Source organism: Harpegnathos saltator, unplaced genomic scaffold (genome assembly GCF_003227715.2).
Source record: "Harpegnathos saltator strain DR-91 unplaced genomic scaffold, Hsal_v8.6 scaffold534, whole genome shotgun sequence".
NCBI lineage: Eukaryota > Metazoa > Arthropoda > Insecta > Hymenoptera > Formicidae > Harpegnathos > Harpegnathos saltator.
In genome coordinates this window covers 830001-847077 of record NW_020230354.1, presented here as the reverse complement: position 1 = coordinate 847077, position 17077 = coordinate 830001, and the positions used below count along the sequence as shown (strand labels likewise).

The 17077-nt window shown below is 40.1% G+C and overlaps 3 protein-coding genes across 3 annotated transcripts; 1 reads left to right on the top strand and 2 right to left on the bottom strand.

Annotated features, from left to right (window-relative positions):
- Positions 1-116: 116 nt before the first annotated feature.
- Positions 117-2698, bottom strand: LOC105182173 (8-oxo-dGDP phosphatase NUDT18). The gene is made up of 4 exons (XM_011139404.3): positions 2400-2698; positions 1751-2285; positions 1557-1662; positions 117-1345 (listed from the first exon to the last, which is right to left on the bottom strand). Exons 1-4 carry the CDS (start codon positions 2500-2502, stop codon positions 1106-1108), a joined length of 984 nt encoding a protein of 327 aa, XP_011137706.2. The 5' UTR covers positions 2503-2698; the 3' UTR covers positions 117-1105.
- A 219-nt stretch (positions 2699-2917) lies between these two features.
- S2P (membrane-bound transcription factor site-2 protease) lies at positions 2918-5465 on the top strand. The gene is made up of 6 exons (XM_011139403.3): positions 2918-3246; positions 3517-3792; positions 4006-4356; positions 4458-4616; positions 4737-4994; positions 5091-5465. The coding sequence occupies exons 1-6, from the start codon at positions 3172-3174 to the stop codon at positions 5457-5459; spliced, it is 1488 nt and encodes a 495-aa protein (XP_011137705.1). The 5' UTR covers positions 2918-3171; the 3' UTR covers positions 5460-5465.
- A 332-nt stretch (positions 5466-5797) lies between these two features.
- TfIIA-S (general transcription factor IIA subunit 2) lies at positions 5798-6951 on the bottom strand. Its single transcript, XM_011139402.3, has 4 exons — positions 6677-6951; positions 6430-6534; positions 6217-6346; positions 5798-5991 (listed from the first exon to the last, which is right to left on the bottom strand). The coding sequence occupies exons 1-4, from the start codon at positions 6746-6748 to the stop codon at positions 5960-5962; spliced, it is 339 nt and encodes a 112-aa protein (XP_011137704.1). The 5' UTR covers positions 6749-6951; the 3' UTR covers positions 5798-5959.
- Positions 6952-17077: the final 10126 nt, after the last annotated feature.

Here is a 17077-nt window from a genome sequence, read left to right as displayed (position 1 = left end):
ATCGAATGAAGCATGATTCTGTGATTCTTTTAATCTTTGAGTTATTGAGTTAGGATCTGACACAATAGTAGGACTATTTTAAGAAATCATACATTTATTTATATGAAAAATTTATATATTGTATATTTATCGCGTCTCATTAGTCTTGTTTATACAAAAATATAATTAATATCAAACTTAAATTTCTCTGGAATTAAATAATTCAATTATAATCATCATATCTTGATCACATAAAACACAAACAATGAGAAACAAATATTAAATATTCGTTTGGATTTCAAAATCCTATGTGCAATTTTATACCTAGTAAATTAATGACGATAAAATTGCTCGTTAGAGCTTTTGTTATCACTATTTTTTATATTTATTTCTAATTGTTACAAAATCCGTCTCACTAAGCTATTTACTGTCGATTTTTCTATATCGTTCATATAGCAGATATTGAGTGACATAGTTTGCAAGTGAGATAAAAGTTAAAAACTATGTAACTATTGTATGCTTATATTGATTGAATATAAAATTCTATCCTATTTAATATTTCTGAACCATTTTTATCTGTAGTAATGTTTAATAATAAATTTTTAAATAAACTAGTGAGCTTGATCTTTGTAATTTTCTTTTGTTACAATTATGTACAATTTAATTCAAATTACATATATTTTATATTACATATACCTATCCAATTTTTAAGATTCAGATGTAACATCTAAATCTTAGTCATATTCTTCTAAACATATTCAATCTAAATCATGAATACTTTGATATTTAACAATTTATATAACATTAATGACTGCACACAATTTCTTCCTCATTCGGAATGAATTATAATACTTTTAAGGTGAGAAGTTTGATCCCATGTTATCATCATTGTAAAACTAATATTTTAGCTGCCTATACAATAATTATTACTTTGCTTTTTATATAGATAAAAATATGGAATGTTATTTATGTATTAATATCTGTTGTAAAGTCATTGGTTTAGACTAGGGTAACTATGATGTTAAGTTTATAAACATTGTTTTAGTAAAAGATTTTTTGAGTCTTCTGCTATAATGGTTACTTTCGTAGAACAAATGTTATTGCTTGATACAACATTCACGTACGATTAACGTACGACCTTTAACGGCACGGTCATGTTCCGCGGCAGACGGGCTTCAAGAGCTTCTGCTACGTTTTCAGAAAGTTCATGCCAAATGTACTTTCCGATTATAGGCACGTCTTCCAAAGGCAATTTGAAGGATACCAATAATGTTAAGCACAAACCGTCTCCTCCTTGTCCACTGCTAAATTCTACAGACAACAGGCCATGTGGCTTATGTTGCGCTACGTCGTTCCCGAATATTTCCTGAAAGAATATAATAGATATATGAATACACATATTTCTACAAGATTCCTTTCTAAAAGAATTAATAATTCTTGTAAGCTTTTATATAAGATTAGGTTCTTTTGAGGCAGAAACTATTTTCATTACAAACTGTACACAAGATATTATTTTAACACTTGAATTATGTGCGAATACATGTGATTTTAAAGCAATACATTTTTAATATACTTACTGTCATAAAGCTATGCAGAGTAGACAATAAACTACGATTTGGATTTATTTCACAGGTTGGTAGATCATATCTTTCTGTGTCAGAAAGAAGTACATGCAATCTGTTCCTGTTAATAAAATATATGTATTTATTATCCCATTTACTAATTCAACTATTTTAACTTTATAGCTTATATTATATATCATACAACTTACGTTGCTCTTTTTTTAGATGTGACTATTAACCTTAGCAGTAGTTTTGCATGAGATTTAATTACAGGCATCAACTGAGGATGTTGGGGAACAGTTTTATTCAAAACATAACTTTTGCCTCTGTCCAGTAAATAGATGATATCATTAGATCTTAATGGCAAGTCATTTATGTTTCGTACCCAGCATGCTTGTAGAGATTCTTCGTTTGCTTGATCAGGTGTTTTTAAATTACCACCAACTATATTGCCAGTAAACACAAAACGAAACCATGTACCATTAGCACATTCTGCTAGTATCAAAGTTGTCGGTGCTAACACTAGTCCGGTCTCTTCCAAGACTTCTCTCTTTACTGCACTGAGCAGGTCTTCATTTTTCTCTACTCTGCCAGCTGGTAAGTACCATTTTCCACTGCAAGAGGCTTTGGCCTCTTGCATCATCAGCATTTCACCCTGATCATTTATAACAACAGCGGCGACAATATACGTCACCGTCTTCAGGCAAATAGGAATGTGTGATGTCAGTTGACCTGATTTCACGTCTGAAATACATATATTGGCTAACTTATATATAAAATATCTCCCTTTAGAAAAAGAAGTTCCCTGGAGTTTAGTAAGAATATTATGACAATAATTATGCAAGGCATTTGACATACCTGTTGTGTCATTTGCAAGAACGTGTACATTATGTGTGTCGTCGATTTCTAAAGCCTGTCCGGCAAGTAGTGATTGAACTTGATTCTCTATAAAATCTGACATGTTACACAAATAACAACACTAAACTGCGTTATCTACGCGTGTGACACGTAATTAAAAGATTCATTAAATGTAAACTATCGATCTTTAAAATCTTTACGCGGTCGACTGACAAACAATGTGAAAGTGACAGCAATTAGCATGTAAACGTGCGAACAAATATGTAAATTGAGATATGCAGTTTAGTTGCGTCTTCACTACTGATGCCCGCGCCGCATTATGAAATTCCCTATGTCATCTCTATTTTTTTCGAGAAATGTGACTTTTAAAGAGATATTTTGCGTTTAAGGGGCTTAAAAATGATAATTATTTTTTTTTCCAGACATTAAACGAAAGATCACGAGCTCTTGTCAAATTCGAAATATATTTTGGTTAAATTGGTATTACTGTAGCTATTCGCTATTGACAGTCAGCAATTTTTGTTTGCAAGGTTTCATTGAAAATAATAACATTGAGATTGTCCTATGTCTCGTAATCTCATATTGAAAGTGCCATCGTTGATACTTTACTGTTTATTATCGTGGGAATACTAAAAGTTTTGCAAAATGATCAAGGGGGAATTAATTATCCTATAATTTGGAGACTGCTTTGGTGTGATTACATTTGAATCACTCAGCAGAACAAACACAGTGATGTAGTAATGAAAAGAATTCGACGGAAAATAAACCGAAAATGGATGCTTTAAGTGTGCTGATTGTGATAGCTCTGATACATTGTGCACTATTCTTTTTCGATACTATTTTTAAGGTGAATCAAACTAATGTTTCTAATGAAATCTTCACATAATGTTTTTGTCATAACTTTGTGTCTAAAATGTTTGATACAAATAGTTTGTTACAAAGAATAATATTTATGTTATGAAAATGAGTTCTTTAAATTTTAATAGAATCATTTTGTAGTATTAATATTGATCTTTTCTGTTATGAAATTTCATATATTCTTGTCTTTTATTAGATTGTGATATAAATTTATTGTAATCAGGAGCATATGAAATAATGTTGCAATTTATTATTACAGTCCTGTTCTCATTTACCATATTTCTATTTTCTGAAAAACACTGGCTTGGAAATTCAGATATTAAGAATAAAATGGTTTACAACTGCTTTCAATCGCAAAATAATAAAATGGGGAATGGACCGTTCAAGGTTTTGGAATGCTTGGTTTAATGCTGGTGCTATCATAAGTATTATATTATTACCAATAGCTGTTGTCATTATCTTAAAGATGACATTTAACATGTGGCTAGCTGGATCTTCAAGTGATGCTAATTCAGGCGCTATATTAGAGCCCATGGTATAATATAATATTTTGAAAACAAAATATTCAAGACAGACATACTCAATAGTTTTCTATACAGAAAAAAAATGTATTTAATTGTGAAAGAAATTTTATCTTTACTTTATTATGACATATCAAAACATATAATTTTCAGTGACATTATTATTCATACAGAATAATCATTGATATAATCTTTCATGCACATCTATATAATTTTATATATTTCAGCTACCAGGAGTGGATGTTCCATTCAATGAACTTGGCTATTATGTAGTAACATTAGCAATATGTAGTATAGTACATGAATTAGGACATGCCCTTGCTGCAGCAAGAGAAGATGTGCAACTGTTTGGTTTGGGAATCTTAATCTTTTTCACCATTCCAATAGCTTATGTACACATAAGCAATGAGCAACTAGTTGCATTACCTTTACGAAATCAATTGCGTGTTACATGTGCAGGAATTTGGCACAATATCGTTCTTGCTACATTAGCTGCTGCAATCCTTGTGTTTTCTACATGGTTATGGGCACCACTCTACAGTCTTGGCTATGGGGTTTACATAAAGACTATTTTACCAGTAAGTATTATCATAGGATTATGTTAGTGATATATTTTGAATGTCTAAATATATTTTCCATTAAGTGAATTTTTTTATTTCACGATATTCTTTGTGCACAGAATTCACCTGTATTAGGACCGACTGGGCTGTTAGAACGCGATGTAATATACAAGTTAAACAGTTGTCCTGTAAGGAATTATGAAGACTGGTATGATTGTATACTGCACTCAGTGCAACATCCCACTCCTGGTTATTGCGTTAGGCAGTCGTTTATCCAGGTAACGTTTCTCGAAGAAATTTATCAATTTCTATTGCTTATATGTTACTTTTTATAAACTATTTTAATATTCTATGATACGATAAAAACTACAATTTCAGTTTTGGTATTATTATTTTAGGATTTCGATGAGTCTGTGCCAGCCAAGCAGAAAACGAACGGAGTTGTAAATTGTTGTACAGCTGATAGTGAAACAAGTGGTAGTCTGTGCTTTGAATATATCGAAGGTCCGCAAGCCGCCCCTCTTCATCTGCCTCCGCATTCTTGCCTCCCAGCAAGGATGATGATTAATCAGTCACAAAATTTTTGTCAAGCTAGTCACGAGTGTTTATCTCAGGACACTCATTGTATGAAACCTTCCTTAGACAATGTGACAAAGGTGATTGCAAGAGGTTACATCAGACATTTGTATTAAACTTTCATAATAGCTATCAGAGAATAGAAATACTTTTTCTTCTTACTTTTTATGTTACAGATTGTACAAATAAAAAGGAAAACAGGTAAGGATGTGTTATTTTTTGGTCATCCAGCAGATATTTATAGGACCGTTGATACATCAGATTGGGTACCAAAGTACTCTTTTCTTCAACCCAAATTTCCCGAATCATTAGCATTACTTTGCAAATATATCACTGTATTCTCAGCAGGGCTGGCAATCATTAATGTTGTGCCTTGCTTCTTTCTGGATGGTCAGTATGTTATAAATGTACTTGTACTTTATTTATTGAATTACAGGCCACATAATAAAAATATTAGAGAAGCCACTGTACTTACAATAACAAGTATAGGTACATTGCTGCTTATAATAAACTTAATGTATTTACTTACAAATAAAGTACTATAAGCAATCTCACAATGTTCTTTTTTCCATTTTCAACTACTAACATTAAAGGCATGAGATTCTTACAACTTTATCTATCTTGTATAATAGTATAATGCCCACTTTAAATGCTTATTCTGATGATTTACTTTCGATGATATACATCATTTGAATGATATTAATTAAAATATCTTGTTATTGAATTTGTTTTACATAAATTTCGCGTAAATTTTACAAAAATTTGACACAAAAATATACTTAGGCACCAAAGTCTTTGAGTTACTAAGTTTTAGAATCTAAAGCTACAAAATTATATAACATTCCCTAAGATTTGATGTATTTATTTTATATATGTATTTGATGTATGATTAATTATTAGATAAAAATTATATTAACATTTATAGGGAAGTAATGAGAAACTTATGCCTACTTTTATATATTGTATTTTGTTAACATTACTATTTATTATGAAAATTGCCCGTTATCCTGTTCAAGGTATAATAAAAATCTTATTCCAAAATTTGTTATCGCTTTGTTGCTCCCTCAACATCCAATGCTAAAAAGAATATATTTATTCATTCAGAATTCATATTAAGAAAAATAAATGAATACAATAAATTATATAAATATATTATTAAAGAACTAAAACATACTGAGAAAGAAAACTTATTATTCTTGTGGAGATTATTCAAATTGAACATATTAGAATAAATATATGTATATAAAATAAATTTGAATATGTTCAATATATTACACAGGCCACATTTATAAATATACTTACTTTTGCCATCACAAGCAACAATTTTTACTTTGTCTACCATTGCAACCTCTTGAACTTCACGAAATTCAACATCATTTAGCATAAATGTCCATACATTATCACAAAATCTATATGTATTTAATTTGCCAGCCTATAACAGATTCATTTTATATTCTTCTAAATTGCAATAAGACCAAATAAGGAAGACTAATTAATATTATTAAAATGACTTACCTTAAATGTAAGTCTAGATTTAACTCTGGTTGCAAGAGCTTGATTAATAACTTTGTCAAACTGCAATAACACTTTTATCGCAAGCTGTGGTGTTATTTGCCCATACTGTAATATAAAATACATTGTCTTATTGACCTAATATATAAATTTCTTCCTAAATATAAATATATTTTTAAAATAGTCCTTTTAGTACATACTTCTAAATTTAACCTCTCATATATATTATTATTAAACTATATACACTTACTTGTATTAATTCATCCAAACTTTCTTGCAATGTATTTCCCAATGTCGTATTTCTATATAACTGGTACGACATTGTGAAAAAATATATCTATCGCATGTATTATTAAATATAACTTTAAAGCTATGATAACTATTTAATATTATACATAACAATAACGTTCCTCCGTAGAATCCGCGTATTATTTTAATAACGTATACGTATACACATCGGCTTCTTGTGCATTCGATGTGTGTCAATGGTTCAGAAAACAATAGTTTTGCATTCGGTAAGGGAAAGTCGAGAAGGGACAGTATTTGACTGTGATTGGTGTGCAGATGGCGCCAACTACAGGTGATAAATTAAAAATAGCCATTGGGTGCATTCAGTACTGCAACCGCTCACTGAGCGCTAAGTGAGCTCTTGCATCTGATTGGTGTATATTTTTAAATCTAAAGGTATATACCAATCAGATGCAAGAGCTCACTTAGCGCTCAGTGAGCGGTTGTAGTACTGAATGCGCCCAATGAAGGCGTTGAACAAGTGAAACTACCATAGCCAGATATGACTGAAGAGTCTCTATGCTATTAACATAAGGAAATTTCTAAACGAAGTTTTCTCCTCCTCTCGTTATTTTTAATAATATGAATATACATATGTAATATAAAGAAAATTATTACATAAAAGACTTGTTCATATAATCATCGGTCGCCTATCATAGCCCCATTCTCTGTGCTCCAATGGCTCTAGTATCGAAACATTTAGCATGAACGCATCGCATCTAGCTATTCGTGCTTCATGTTTATGACAAAAGACGGTTACTATTTAGGATGAAAATAATACACAGTGCATTGTAAGTACTATATGATTGTATCAAGTATGAAAAAAAGAATTAACGGAGTCAATCGGATATAATCGAGCGACTGGTTAAGCGGATCTAGCCCACTGCATGCTGTTCGCGCCATTTATAGACGGTACATACAGCAGGTAACTGCAACATCCACGCTAGGCTGATGTTATCCCGGGAACGGCGTGAAGAATGCGTACGGTATGTTCTCGAAGCTTATGCTGTACTCCTTCATCTCTTATTGTAGTTTGACACATATTGCAGTTGTATATTCGCATACTCTATCTACGAATATTGAAGGTTAATTCTTTCTTTGCTACTACACTTTCGGTACTTCCTTGTAAGTTCTATCACTTTTTCTTTTCCTCCGTCACATTTCAAGTATATGTCTATTTCGCTTCAAGTGCGTGCACAAAGTGTAAGACAGAGCGACAAGAAAGAGCAGATTCCATATATTGTGTGAGCTCGCAAAATACACGCGTACGAATACATAATGTTTCACGCTCGCTGCGTATTTTCCGTGACTGAAAAATTCTGTAAAAAGACAACAGCATCCGCGAAAAACGGAGAGTCGCGTCGCCGGTAACGGTATACCTCGCGGGGCGCCACAGGCGCTCGAACTTTCGAAAGTTTCGCCGCCATTTGCGATTCGAATTTGCCGCACTTCACGCAGTTGAAATACTTTCGTGGTACGGTCAACACGCTCCATTCGTGTGCTACGTTATCTCGCCGTTTTCACATTAATTCCGCCCTATTGTGTTGCAGAATCGAGAATCGCGTGCCGAATTGCAAAATATGCCGTGTTGAGTGCAATGTCGCTGTTCAAATCATCGACAATCGTCGGTGGCGATTCGACGCCGAGCCTACCCATCATTACCCGTTCGTTCATGCGTGACTCAAGTTCCAACGGTAAGTACGCTAATCGCAAGTTTTCATAACAAATTCTGCCGATTATCATCAAGTGCGGCAATCATCAACGTTTCTCGACTTTTCCTCTCACCTATTAGAATTATGTGCTTCTTTCAGTGAATCGGTACATGACATCAGTACGTGATACGTTATGAAATATTCAAGCCATATTGGTATCGTAAAAAGGATCGGCAAAATGGCGGTCGCGAGTAACGGTAAATTTGGTGAGTAACATGGATGCAATATTTTCTCGCATTGATATTGCAAAACGAGCCGTTCCGATCGATGTTGCATCGTTTCTCTCTTTCTCTCTCTCTCTCTCTCGCATTCCTATATTTGAGGCAATTTCGGGTTAACGCAGTGAGAGAGAATCAAATTCATAGCGCAAGTGGAAGGGGCGGGGGGAAGGGGCACGATTCCAACGGGGTAACTCGAACGGGCTGACTATGCTTGCCATGTTTATGCTTTCACGATCCGCTTGGTTTCCTTGGTCGCGCTACTTTAAGAAGACAATCACGAGTAACCCGATTTACGTGCCGATACAGGGTGGACAAAGATTACTTCTCAAAGTCGTTTCAATTCCTCTTTTTCGCTCGTTGAAGAGCGTTTCTTGCAATGGTCGCACACTTACATTCGCAGTTGAGTCTGAATAATTTTCCAAATTTATTAGGGTTCTGATCAAAGTCTGACAAAATCTTACACAAAGCGGTTTTGTATAAAAAATGTTTTATCACTTGACACTTAAATTCATGTTAAATAATGTACATATGCATGCACTACGTAGAAAGCGAGTAAAATTTAATATCTTCTGGAAATAATTTCATTTTATATCGACAAAAACGGCTCGTTTTACCAATAATTTGACAATAATTTATCTTGCTGCATATCTTACGATCTACGATAATTTTACAACTATGGTATTAGATGATATTAGAATTAAATATTCATCGCTAATAATTCCTTCCTTTTTTTAATAAGATAAGTTACATGTATTTGTTTTAACATCATATAATGTCGTATTAAAATTTTTTAAAATAATAGCAATTCATTAAAGCATGAGACGAATGATATTATATCAGAAATATTATACAAAGCACAAAAATCATCATATATTTCCTATTATAAAACACTTTCCACTCATACTATTATATAAACTTATATAATATTAATATAATGATAGACGTTGCTCTAATAGTAACAGATAATAGCTGACGAGATTATATCTCATTACTAAGGTAATGTATTACAGCTGGTATTATTGAGAGACAAAATTTATAGAAAGTTTATATGGTATATCGTATAGGAAAATTTAATTGAAGTTAATCGCGCGCACAATCACGGGTAATTTTTAGCACAAACATCGATATAATTTTGCGTTAAGCTCGTAGCAGTATCGCTATTTTTCTTTGTAAATTCGCACGAGTGGTGGTGGAACGTAAAAGTGCAGAGGGACGGGGAAGGAGGCGGTGGGTAGAAGCGTTATAACTATCCGTCCGGTTCAGATGCTCGAGTAATTGTCGGCGCAAAGTTTAGCTCGCATGCAAAACTTTTCTCGGTAAACCGAAGCAGGCGCACAAAGCCTCTCGAGCCGGAAATGAATAAGCAGCTCCCATGAACTTAGCACACGAAAGTGTATCTGTCTTCTCGGGTACCAGGTGTTTCGTCAGATTTATTATCATCGATCGCGGTTTTTAACCACCTCGCAGTTCAGAGAATGCGTAATATATTTTTCACATAGATTTAGCCGTTTGTGGTTACGCACTCACGCCGTGTACATTGAACAATACACATGTACAGTGTGCAATCTATTTTTTATTCTGTCAATAGCAAAATTTTTGATGACTTTAGATATGATTGACGGGATTGTTACGTATTAATTCATCGACGGTTTTATGGGCAAATACAACGTGTTCTACAGCAAGCGCGAAATATTTCGATGTCCAATTTCTTCTCATCGAAATGTTCATTGTACTTGAAACTCGCGTTTCGTATCGATCTAAATTTAATTGACGGCGAGTGTATTGATGCCAACGCGGACGAATCATCTCAGATTCAGGCGGATCAAAGCGTCAATTAATTCAAAGCGGTCTAACGACAGCAAGTAACCAAAGTTGCTCAAAAGAGATTCGACCGACGGCGAATGAGGCGGAACGAAAGCGATGAGAAATGGGAATTGTCAAAAGAGAGTCGGCTACACGGGGGTGACAGAGGGACGGCGGACGGTGCGACGAGTTTTCGCGAAGGGAGGGTTACAGTTTCGTGAGTTTCTTCGCGGCGGAAAGAAAGTGAGACAAAGTTCGAAACGACGTCGCTCGTGTAGAATCCGAAGGTGCTGGCGTTATCGTAGAACGAAAATAAGAAGCTAAGAGGGAGCGGGATAAAAAGATTTTCGTAGCGAGGAGGCTGAAGTTGTGGGAGGGTTAGGCGAGGTAGGGGAAAGGGGCGACTATAGTCCGCCGGAAGGTCCCGTTTGTGAAGAAGGACGCGAGAAGAGGGTGACTTTTCGACGGTAGTGCGAGCGAGACAGTTGCATCGATTGGATTCTGTACGACGTGCGGGGGTGCAATGAAAGGCATCTTTAAGAGCAGTATAGCGAGGTCTATAATAGGGGCGGGAGAAGGAGAGGGTGGATGTGGACGTCGGCGAGAGACGGGGGGGGGGGGCGAACGCGCGCGCACGCGGGGTGGGAACGCGTCCGCGCGACTATTTATGTAGCTCGCCTTCCAGAAACTTTGCAAGAACAATTTATTACGGATATACGTGCCATTTGGAGAGCCAGAACTTTATTATGACACCGAGAACTTTATCTACGATCGGGGAGAGCCGACTCGCCTTTCCCCGTCGATGATAGCGGATTGCGGCGGTTAGACCGGATGTAGCCCCGGAGGAAATCGAAACGGAAGCTCTTTTAATAGATTCCGCAAATAATATGACAAATGACTACGACGCGTCATATTTTCTAAATTGCAATATAGTAAATCTGAAGGTTTATATCGCATCGCGGTATATATTTTTTCAATTATTAATTGGTGGCTTTAACGAACGGTTTTGTGCTTTATGACGAATATCAATATTTTCTTTCTTTACACGAGATCGATATTCATTAGTCTATATGAAAGATATATTGGTCTAATAAAGTTTGGACTCTTCACTTATTTAAAAGTTATCCTGGCCAAATAAATAAATTTTGAGGTCAAAACAGTAGAGAACAAAGGATGTTAATTATTTTACAGCGGTCGTGAGAAAGATCGTGCTATTAACGAACATTTTTAAAATCTTGTTTGGTCTCTTTGGGAAAGTTCTTCTCTCATTGTTTGTAAAACCGATTCTGTCGTGTGGTTCAATTTACAATTTACGTGGAATTTCTAATAGATTGGGCCAATAGGTCAATGCTTTTAGAAGTTAGAGCTGATCTATCAACTTGCTGATTCGATTAGGTGATAGCATGACGTTGGGACAGGTCGGGACAGACTGCCAAGCGTGCCAAGGCTTGTAATCGGATAAGTGGAGTGCAATTCGCGTGTACATTAGCGCAAATAGGTAACATAAAACTTTAAAGAGCGGTAATAAGAATTTTGTTTGTTGCTCTCGCGATGTTCGTTTGCAATTCAAAGTGATGCTGGCAGAGAGCAGTTCCTCGCCGTAATACGAATGATCGTCTCCATCTCTCGCATAACAAGTGAGACAAAGGATCGTTATCGCCGATGACTAAGACATTCGCACGAAGTAAGAGGACCGGTGATAGGGGAAATGACAAAATCCACTTGTTACGTTGTCGTCTCGTTCGGAGGCTGCGACCATTTCTGCGTTGTAACCGTATCAGGGGGGGAAAGAGCAGGCAGGCAGGCAGGCAGGCAGGCAGGCAGGCAGGCAGGCAGGAAGGAAGGAAGGAAGAAGAGGTGGGAAAAGAGATATGGGTGAGAAGGAGAACGAGAGATTTCCGAGTGGTGAAAGGAATAAGTAAAACAGTGATTGAGAAGGAGCGTGTAGGCGAGCGAAGATATATAGGATGCATGCTAACATCGATCGGGTGCATACTTACATTTTACACACACGTGCACACACGTAAACTTGTGTTTTCCTCGAGACAATGAAATTTCTTCCGTCGATTAGACACTTTTGTTCTTGTTGGTAACTTTTGAATTTTCGACATTCAATATCGTGCCAAGACTCTCATCGTCGAGCCTTTTCTCTATTAACAAAAAAAAAAAGAAAAAGAAGAAAAAAGAATTTTCCACGAGTATGCAAGTGAGATATTATTAGTTTATTTACACGTTTAAAGTTAGACTTATTTATAGTTCGATGTAACAAAGATATATGTGTAACATCAATCTTTTACAACCCCGGAGCTGCCGCGATATTTTGAGGCCATCGCCATTCTTCTTAATTCGAGTCTATTGTCTAAATAGTTGCGCTTTAGGTCCGGGACACCCTGTAGGGGGAACGGCGGTAAGCGTCGGCCGTTGCCAGGGCAATGAATCGCAGATTGACGCAGGCGTCGCGACGTCCGGCCGCGCGCTCGCTCACCCCCGTTTTCCACCCTCCCCACCGAAGCGTGCCGCTGCTTAAAGCGTGCACCTCGCCTGGTCCACCCCCTTTCCGCGACACGGGCGGTTAAGCTCGCGAAGTTTGCCGCATTATGATTTATACGGGAAAATTCCGTCGCGGAGGTGTCGACTTTGCGGGCCGCGGCTCGACACTCCTCGCGATTGATTTTAGCATCGCTATCCAATTTACATCTCGTGTTTTGATTTCGTTACTGTTAAATATGTATGACTCATGTAACCCGAGATATTTCCCGGAAAGCCACGCGGGAGATCAATGCGATTGCCTGACAATGGTGTCGCGTCTTATCACGAAATTTTACCCGTTTCTAATTAGCGATAACTTTATCCACTTTCCTTTGACGCTGCTCATATTTTATTTGGTAACTTTACAAACGGGGAACTCTCTCTCTCTCTCTCTCTCTCTCTCTCTCTGTTGTCGGAGATGCGAAATCGATTGGCGAGACGGTTCTGAATGTTACACGCGGCTGCAGGTTACTATGAAATGTTACCCGAGCGCATAAAGTTTTTACGTAACTATCGCGATCGATATCAGTTTGGATTAATTTATTTGGCGAAAGTTTTCAAGTTACATAACGCTTATAAAGTCTAATCGGATATCGGGAAGTCTCGAAAGTCGATACTTAGGAGCGCGCCGGCGCTTAAGAACTACGCGAAATCGAAGTTGATTCCAATATCCTCGGCTGCATAAATCTGAAATCGCGGATCTGCCAAGTAATCGTTTAAGTTCCGTTCAAACTTGAAGTTTAAACTATGGTTGGTTCGAGTGTTGTATGGAGTCAGCACGTCGTTCGGTTCGGTACTCGCCAATTGCACATAGTCGTTGTTACACGCACGTAAATTGATCCATTCAATTCAATTCATGCATCAAGCTTGACTCTAAAGTTTCCGCATGTGTAAAAAGAGCCCACAATATGATAATACGATAATTAAAAAAGCGTGCACCGAATTTACCGCTTATACGGAAATGTTCGTGAGATATTGTCGGGACTTGGACGACACATGCGGAATAATTCAAGGTAATCTCAAAAAGTGTAGGAAATACCGAGTGATTATTTGTCGTGCGTATTTGTCGTGCCGGGCGCTTTAAGGTTGAATCTACAATATATCCGGAGTCCATTAAAATCGGAGCGTGCCAACTCAGAGTTGTATATTTGTTAGTTATCGGACTGCGACGCGAGCGCGTCGCGCTGCAGCGAAGTTTGCCCCGCGACTCGCGAGCCGCCCGCCGCGAGTCGCGCACTTTGCTACGTAGCGCGCATCCCCAGGGCAAGAAGCGAACGAGCAAGCGAGCGAGGGTGCGAGCGTGAGAAAGGGAGGAAGTGAGGCTGACGAGAAGGTGGAAGGAGCCACGCGCGCGGGATATATACAGCGTATGTCGCGGTAGCGTCGCCGCCGTCGTCGTCGTCGGCATCGTCGTTGTCGACGGCGACGGCAGCGGCGGCGGCGGCGGCGGCGGCGACGGCGGCGGCGACGGCGGCTCGGAGCGACGGTGGGATCGGGGTGGAAAAAGTTGGGTGAAACTTGAAGGAGAAGCGGAGAAGGAAGCGCGCAGGATATATACGTAGGACAGGGTGGCATGCCGCCGCGGGTGAAGGGGAAAATTGGAATGAAAGGAGGGAAAGGACGACGAGGAAAGGGGATTGGATCTGGAAAGAAGAGGGAGGTTCGGCGGAGACACGCCATAGGCAACACATCGTCGGGTTGCTACTGGTAAGCGTGGAAGCGCCGAAGGTGATCGCGGCGGGCTTGCTGGTGGTAGTAGCGCGACGGTGTTGCTGCTGTTGCCGCTGATAGTGGTGGTGGTGGTGGTGGTGTTGGTGTTGGTGTTGGTATTGGTGCTGGTGCTGGTGCTGGTAGTGGTGGTGGCGTCGGCGGTGTTGGTAGTAGTAGCGGCGATGATGATGGTGGTGGTAGTGGTAGTGATGGTGGTGATGGTAACGGCGATGGTAGTAGTGACGATGTCGAAGGGGTAGTGGTGGAGCGGCGTGTGTCTCGACGCGCCGGGAAAGTTTCGTCGAGAAACGCGCGGCGCGCGGAGTGTGAGACCGCGCGGCGAGCGAGAAAGAGGGCCAGGGAGAAAGTTGGGGGTGAGTCGCGCGGAAGGAAGGGCGGGCGGATGGGGTGCTAGGGGCAGGGAGGAGAGCGGGATAGAGTTTGGAGCGAGAGTCCGGAGGACGGTAACGCGGTGCAGAGGCAAGGTTTTCGTCTCCAGTTCCCGCTAAGCGGCCGACAGGTTTGGAACGGGCGCGCGGGCGGCTACGGCGGCGGCACGCTCGCGGACACGCGGGTTTAGCGTGTTTGCCCGTGTCTCTCTATACAGATACATGGGGGGTACATAGCGTGCGCGTCAGTATAGTGGCAATAGTCGCACGCGCTAAAAGGGGGACAACACACGTGGGGACACGCGCTACCGACAGCAGAAGCCCACGCTTCGCAGTGACTTCTGACTACCGACCGATCAGACCGTGGCGGCCGGTAAGAGCGCGGTAGCGCGGGATGGAATAACACGTTCACGCGTGCTACCGCGACGGTCGGGTTCACGCGTGGCACTACGGCCGCGGAGGGTTGCGAGCGAGCGAGGTCGACGAGCGCGCGGCCACCCTCCACCGACCGCGTCCGCGTCTCCTCTCTTCCTTCTTTGGCGCGTCCTCCACCTCTTCTTCCTCCTCCTCCTCCTCCTCATCCTCCTCCTCTTCCTCCTCCTCCTCCTCCTCCTCCTCCTCCTCCTCCTCCTCCTCCTCCTCCTCCTCCTCCTCCTCCTCCTCCTCCTCCTCCTCCTCCTCCTCCTCCTGTTCCTCTTCTTCCTTCTCCACCTTCGCCGGCTCCTACTCTCGTTGCTTCGCCTCTCTCTTCCTCGAGTTCTCTACCCCTAGTGAGATATTGATTTCCCTTAGCTGACTCCCACGAGGGCAGGCGGCAGGCAACCAGGTACGGCTACCGTGCCGCGAGTAGACAGCTTCCGACGACCAGAAAGAAACCATCGTATGCACTCGAGAGCGAGTTGGTCTATGTCGAGCGGACGGAGCGTTTCGTCTTTCTTCGGTTTCATTGGCGTGACGGGATTCGCGTGACTTCGCTCCGCTCGCGCGATTCACTTTGCCAACACTTTTCCAAACATCCGCCACGTGCTTCGTGCGCTCGCGCTACTGTCTCTCAAGATTCCCGTTTGAATCTCTAATGGCTGGAGAATAAGTCGAGAGAGAGAGAGAGAGAGAGAGAGAGAGAGAGAGAGAGAGAGAGAGAGAGAGAGAGAGAAAGAGAAAGAGTTAATTTCATGGATAGAGAATTCGAGTCCTTTGATTACTTTAGAACGCATCTCTCGCGTCATGCATAATTAGGTGTTGCCGATCAGATCAGTACGATTTCTTGTTGTTTACTGACAATCAAGCACACGATAGAACGACGTGCCAGATGCGCGAGACAAGCTTTACAATCGGACAGGTCGTTATTAGTTGTTTTACCGGTCGACGCGCTTTCGGAAAGATCGCTTTCAAAAACACCGTTCCGAAACAAATAGTTTGGCAATCGGCAAGAAGGATCGCGTTTAGTATTCAGCCTGCTGCTCACCCGACAATATTAGTTTCTTCCTAACTACCCCCGCTGCTTCGCGAGTAAACGCTCTCGCGTAGCTGTTGTTTGATAATCTGTAGGTGTTTCGACAAAGTTTCGCGAAGTACGCGGCCATGTTGGTGCCTGCGCATTGCCGGCGCCGACGAATTCGCGAGTGACATGAAACTTTTTTATTTACCACGCTCGTGCTTACACACAGAGACAGACAAAGGGTGGGCTGAGAGAGGGTGGCTCGGCGGTGCAGAGGGAAACCGTTTCCCCTACTCGAAGTCTACCTACCTACCCCGTATGTATTCGCCAACCCCCACCCGACTGCCGCCGCCGCCTGCCGCTTTCCAGCAAAGTTTTCCGGAGATCCTGGAAACTGCGAGAAACGATGAGGGTGAAGAGGGGTCGCGCGCGCCTGACGGAGGGGAGAAGCGACGATCGCTCGCCACCCCCGTGCGTTCTCGCTGGCATCCCCTTTTCAGCGGATTCTAACCTAGTAACGAGTTTGCTCTGTCGGTAACGCCAGGACGCGTGCCAGCGATA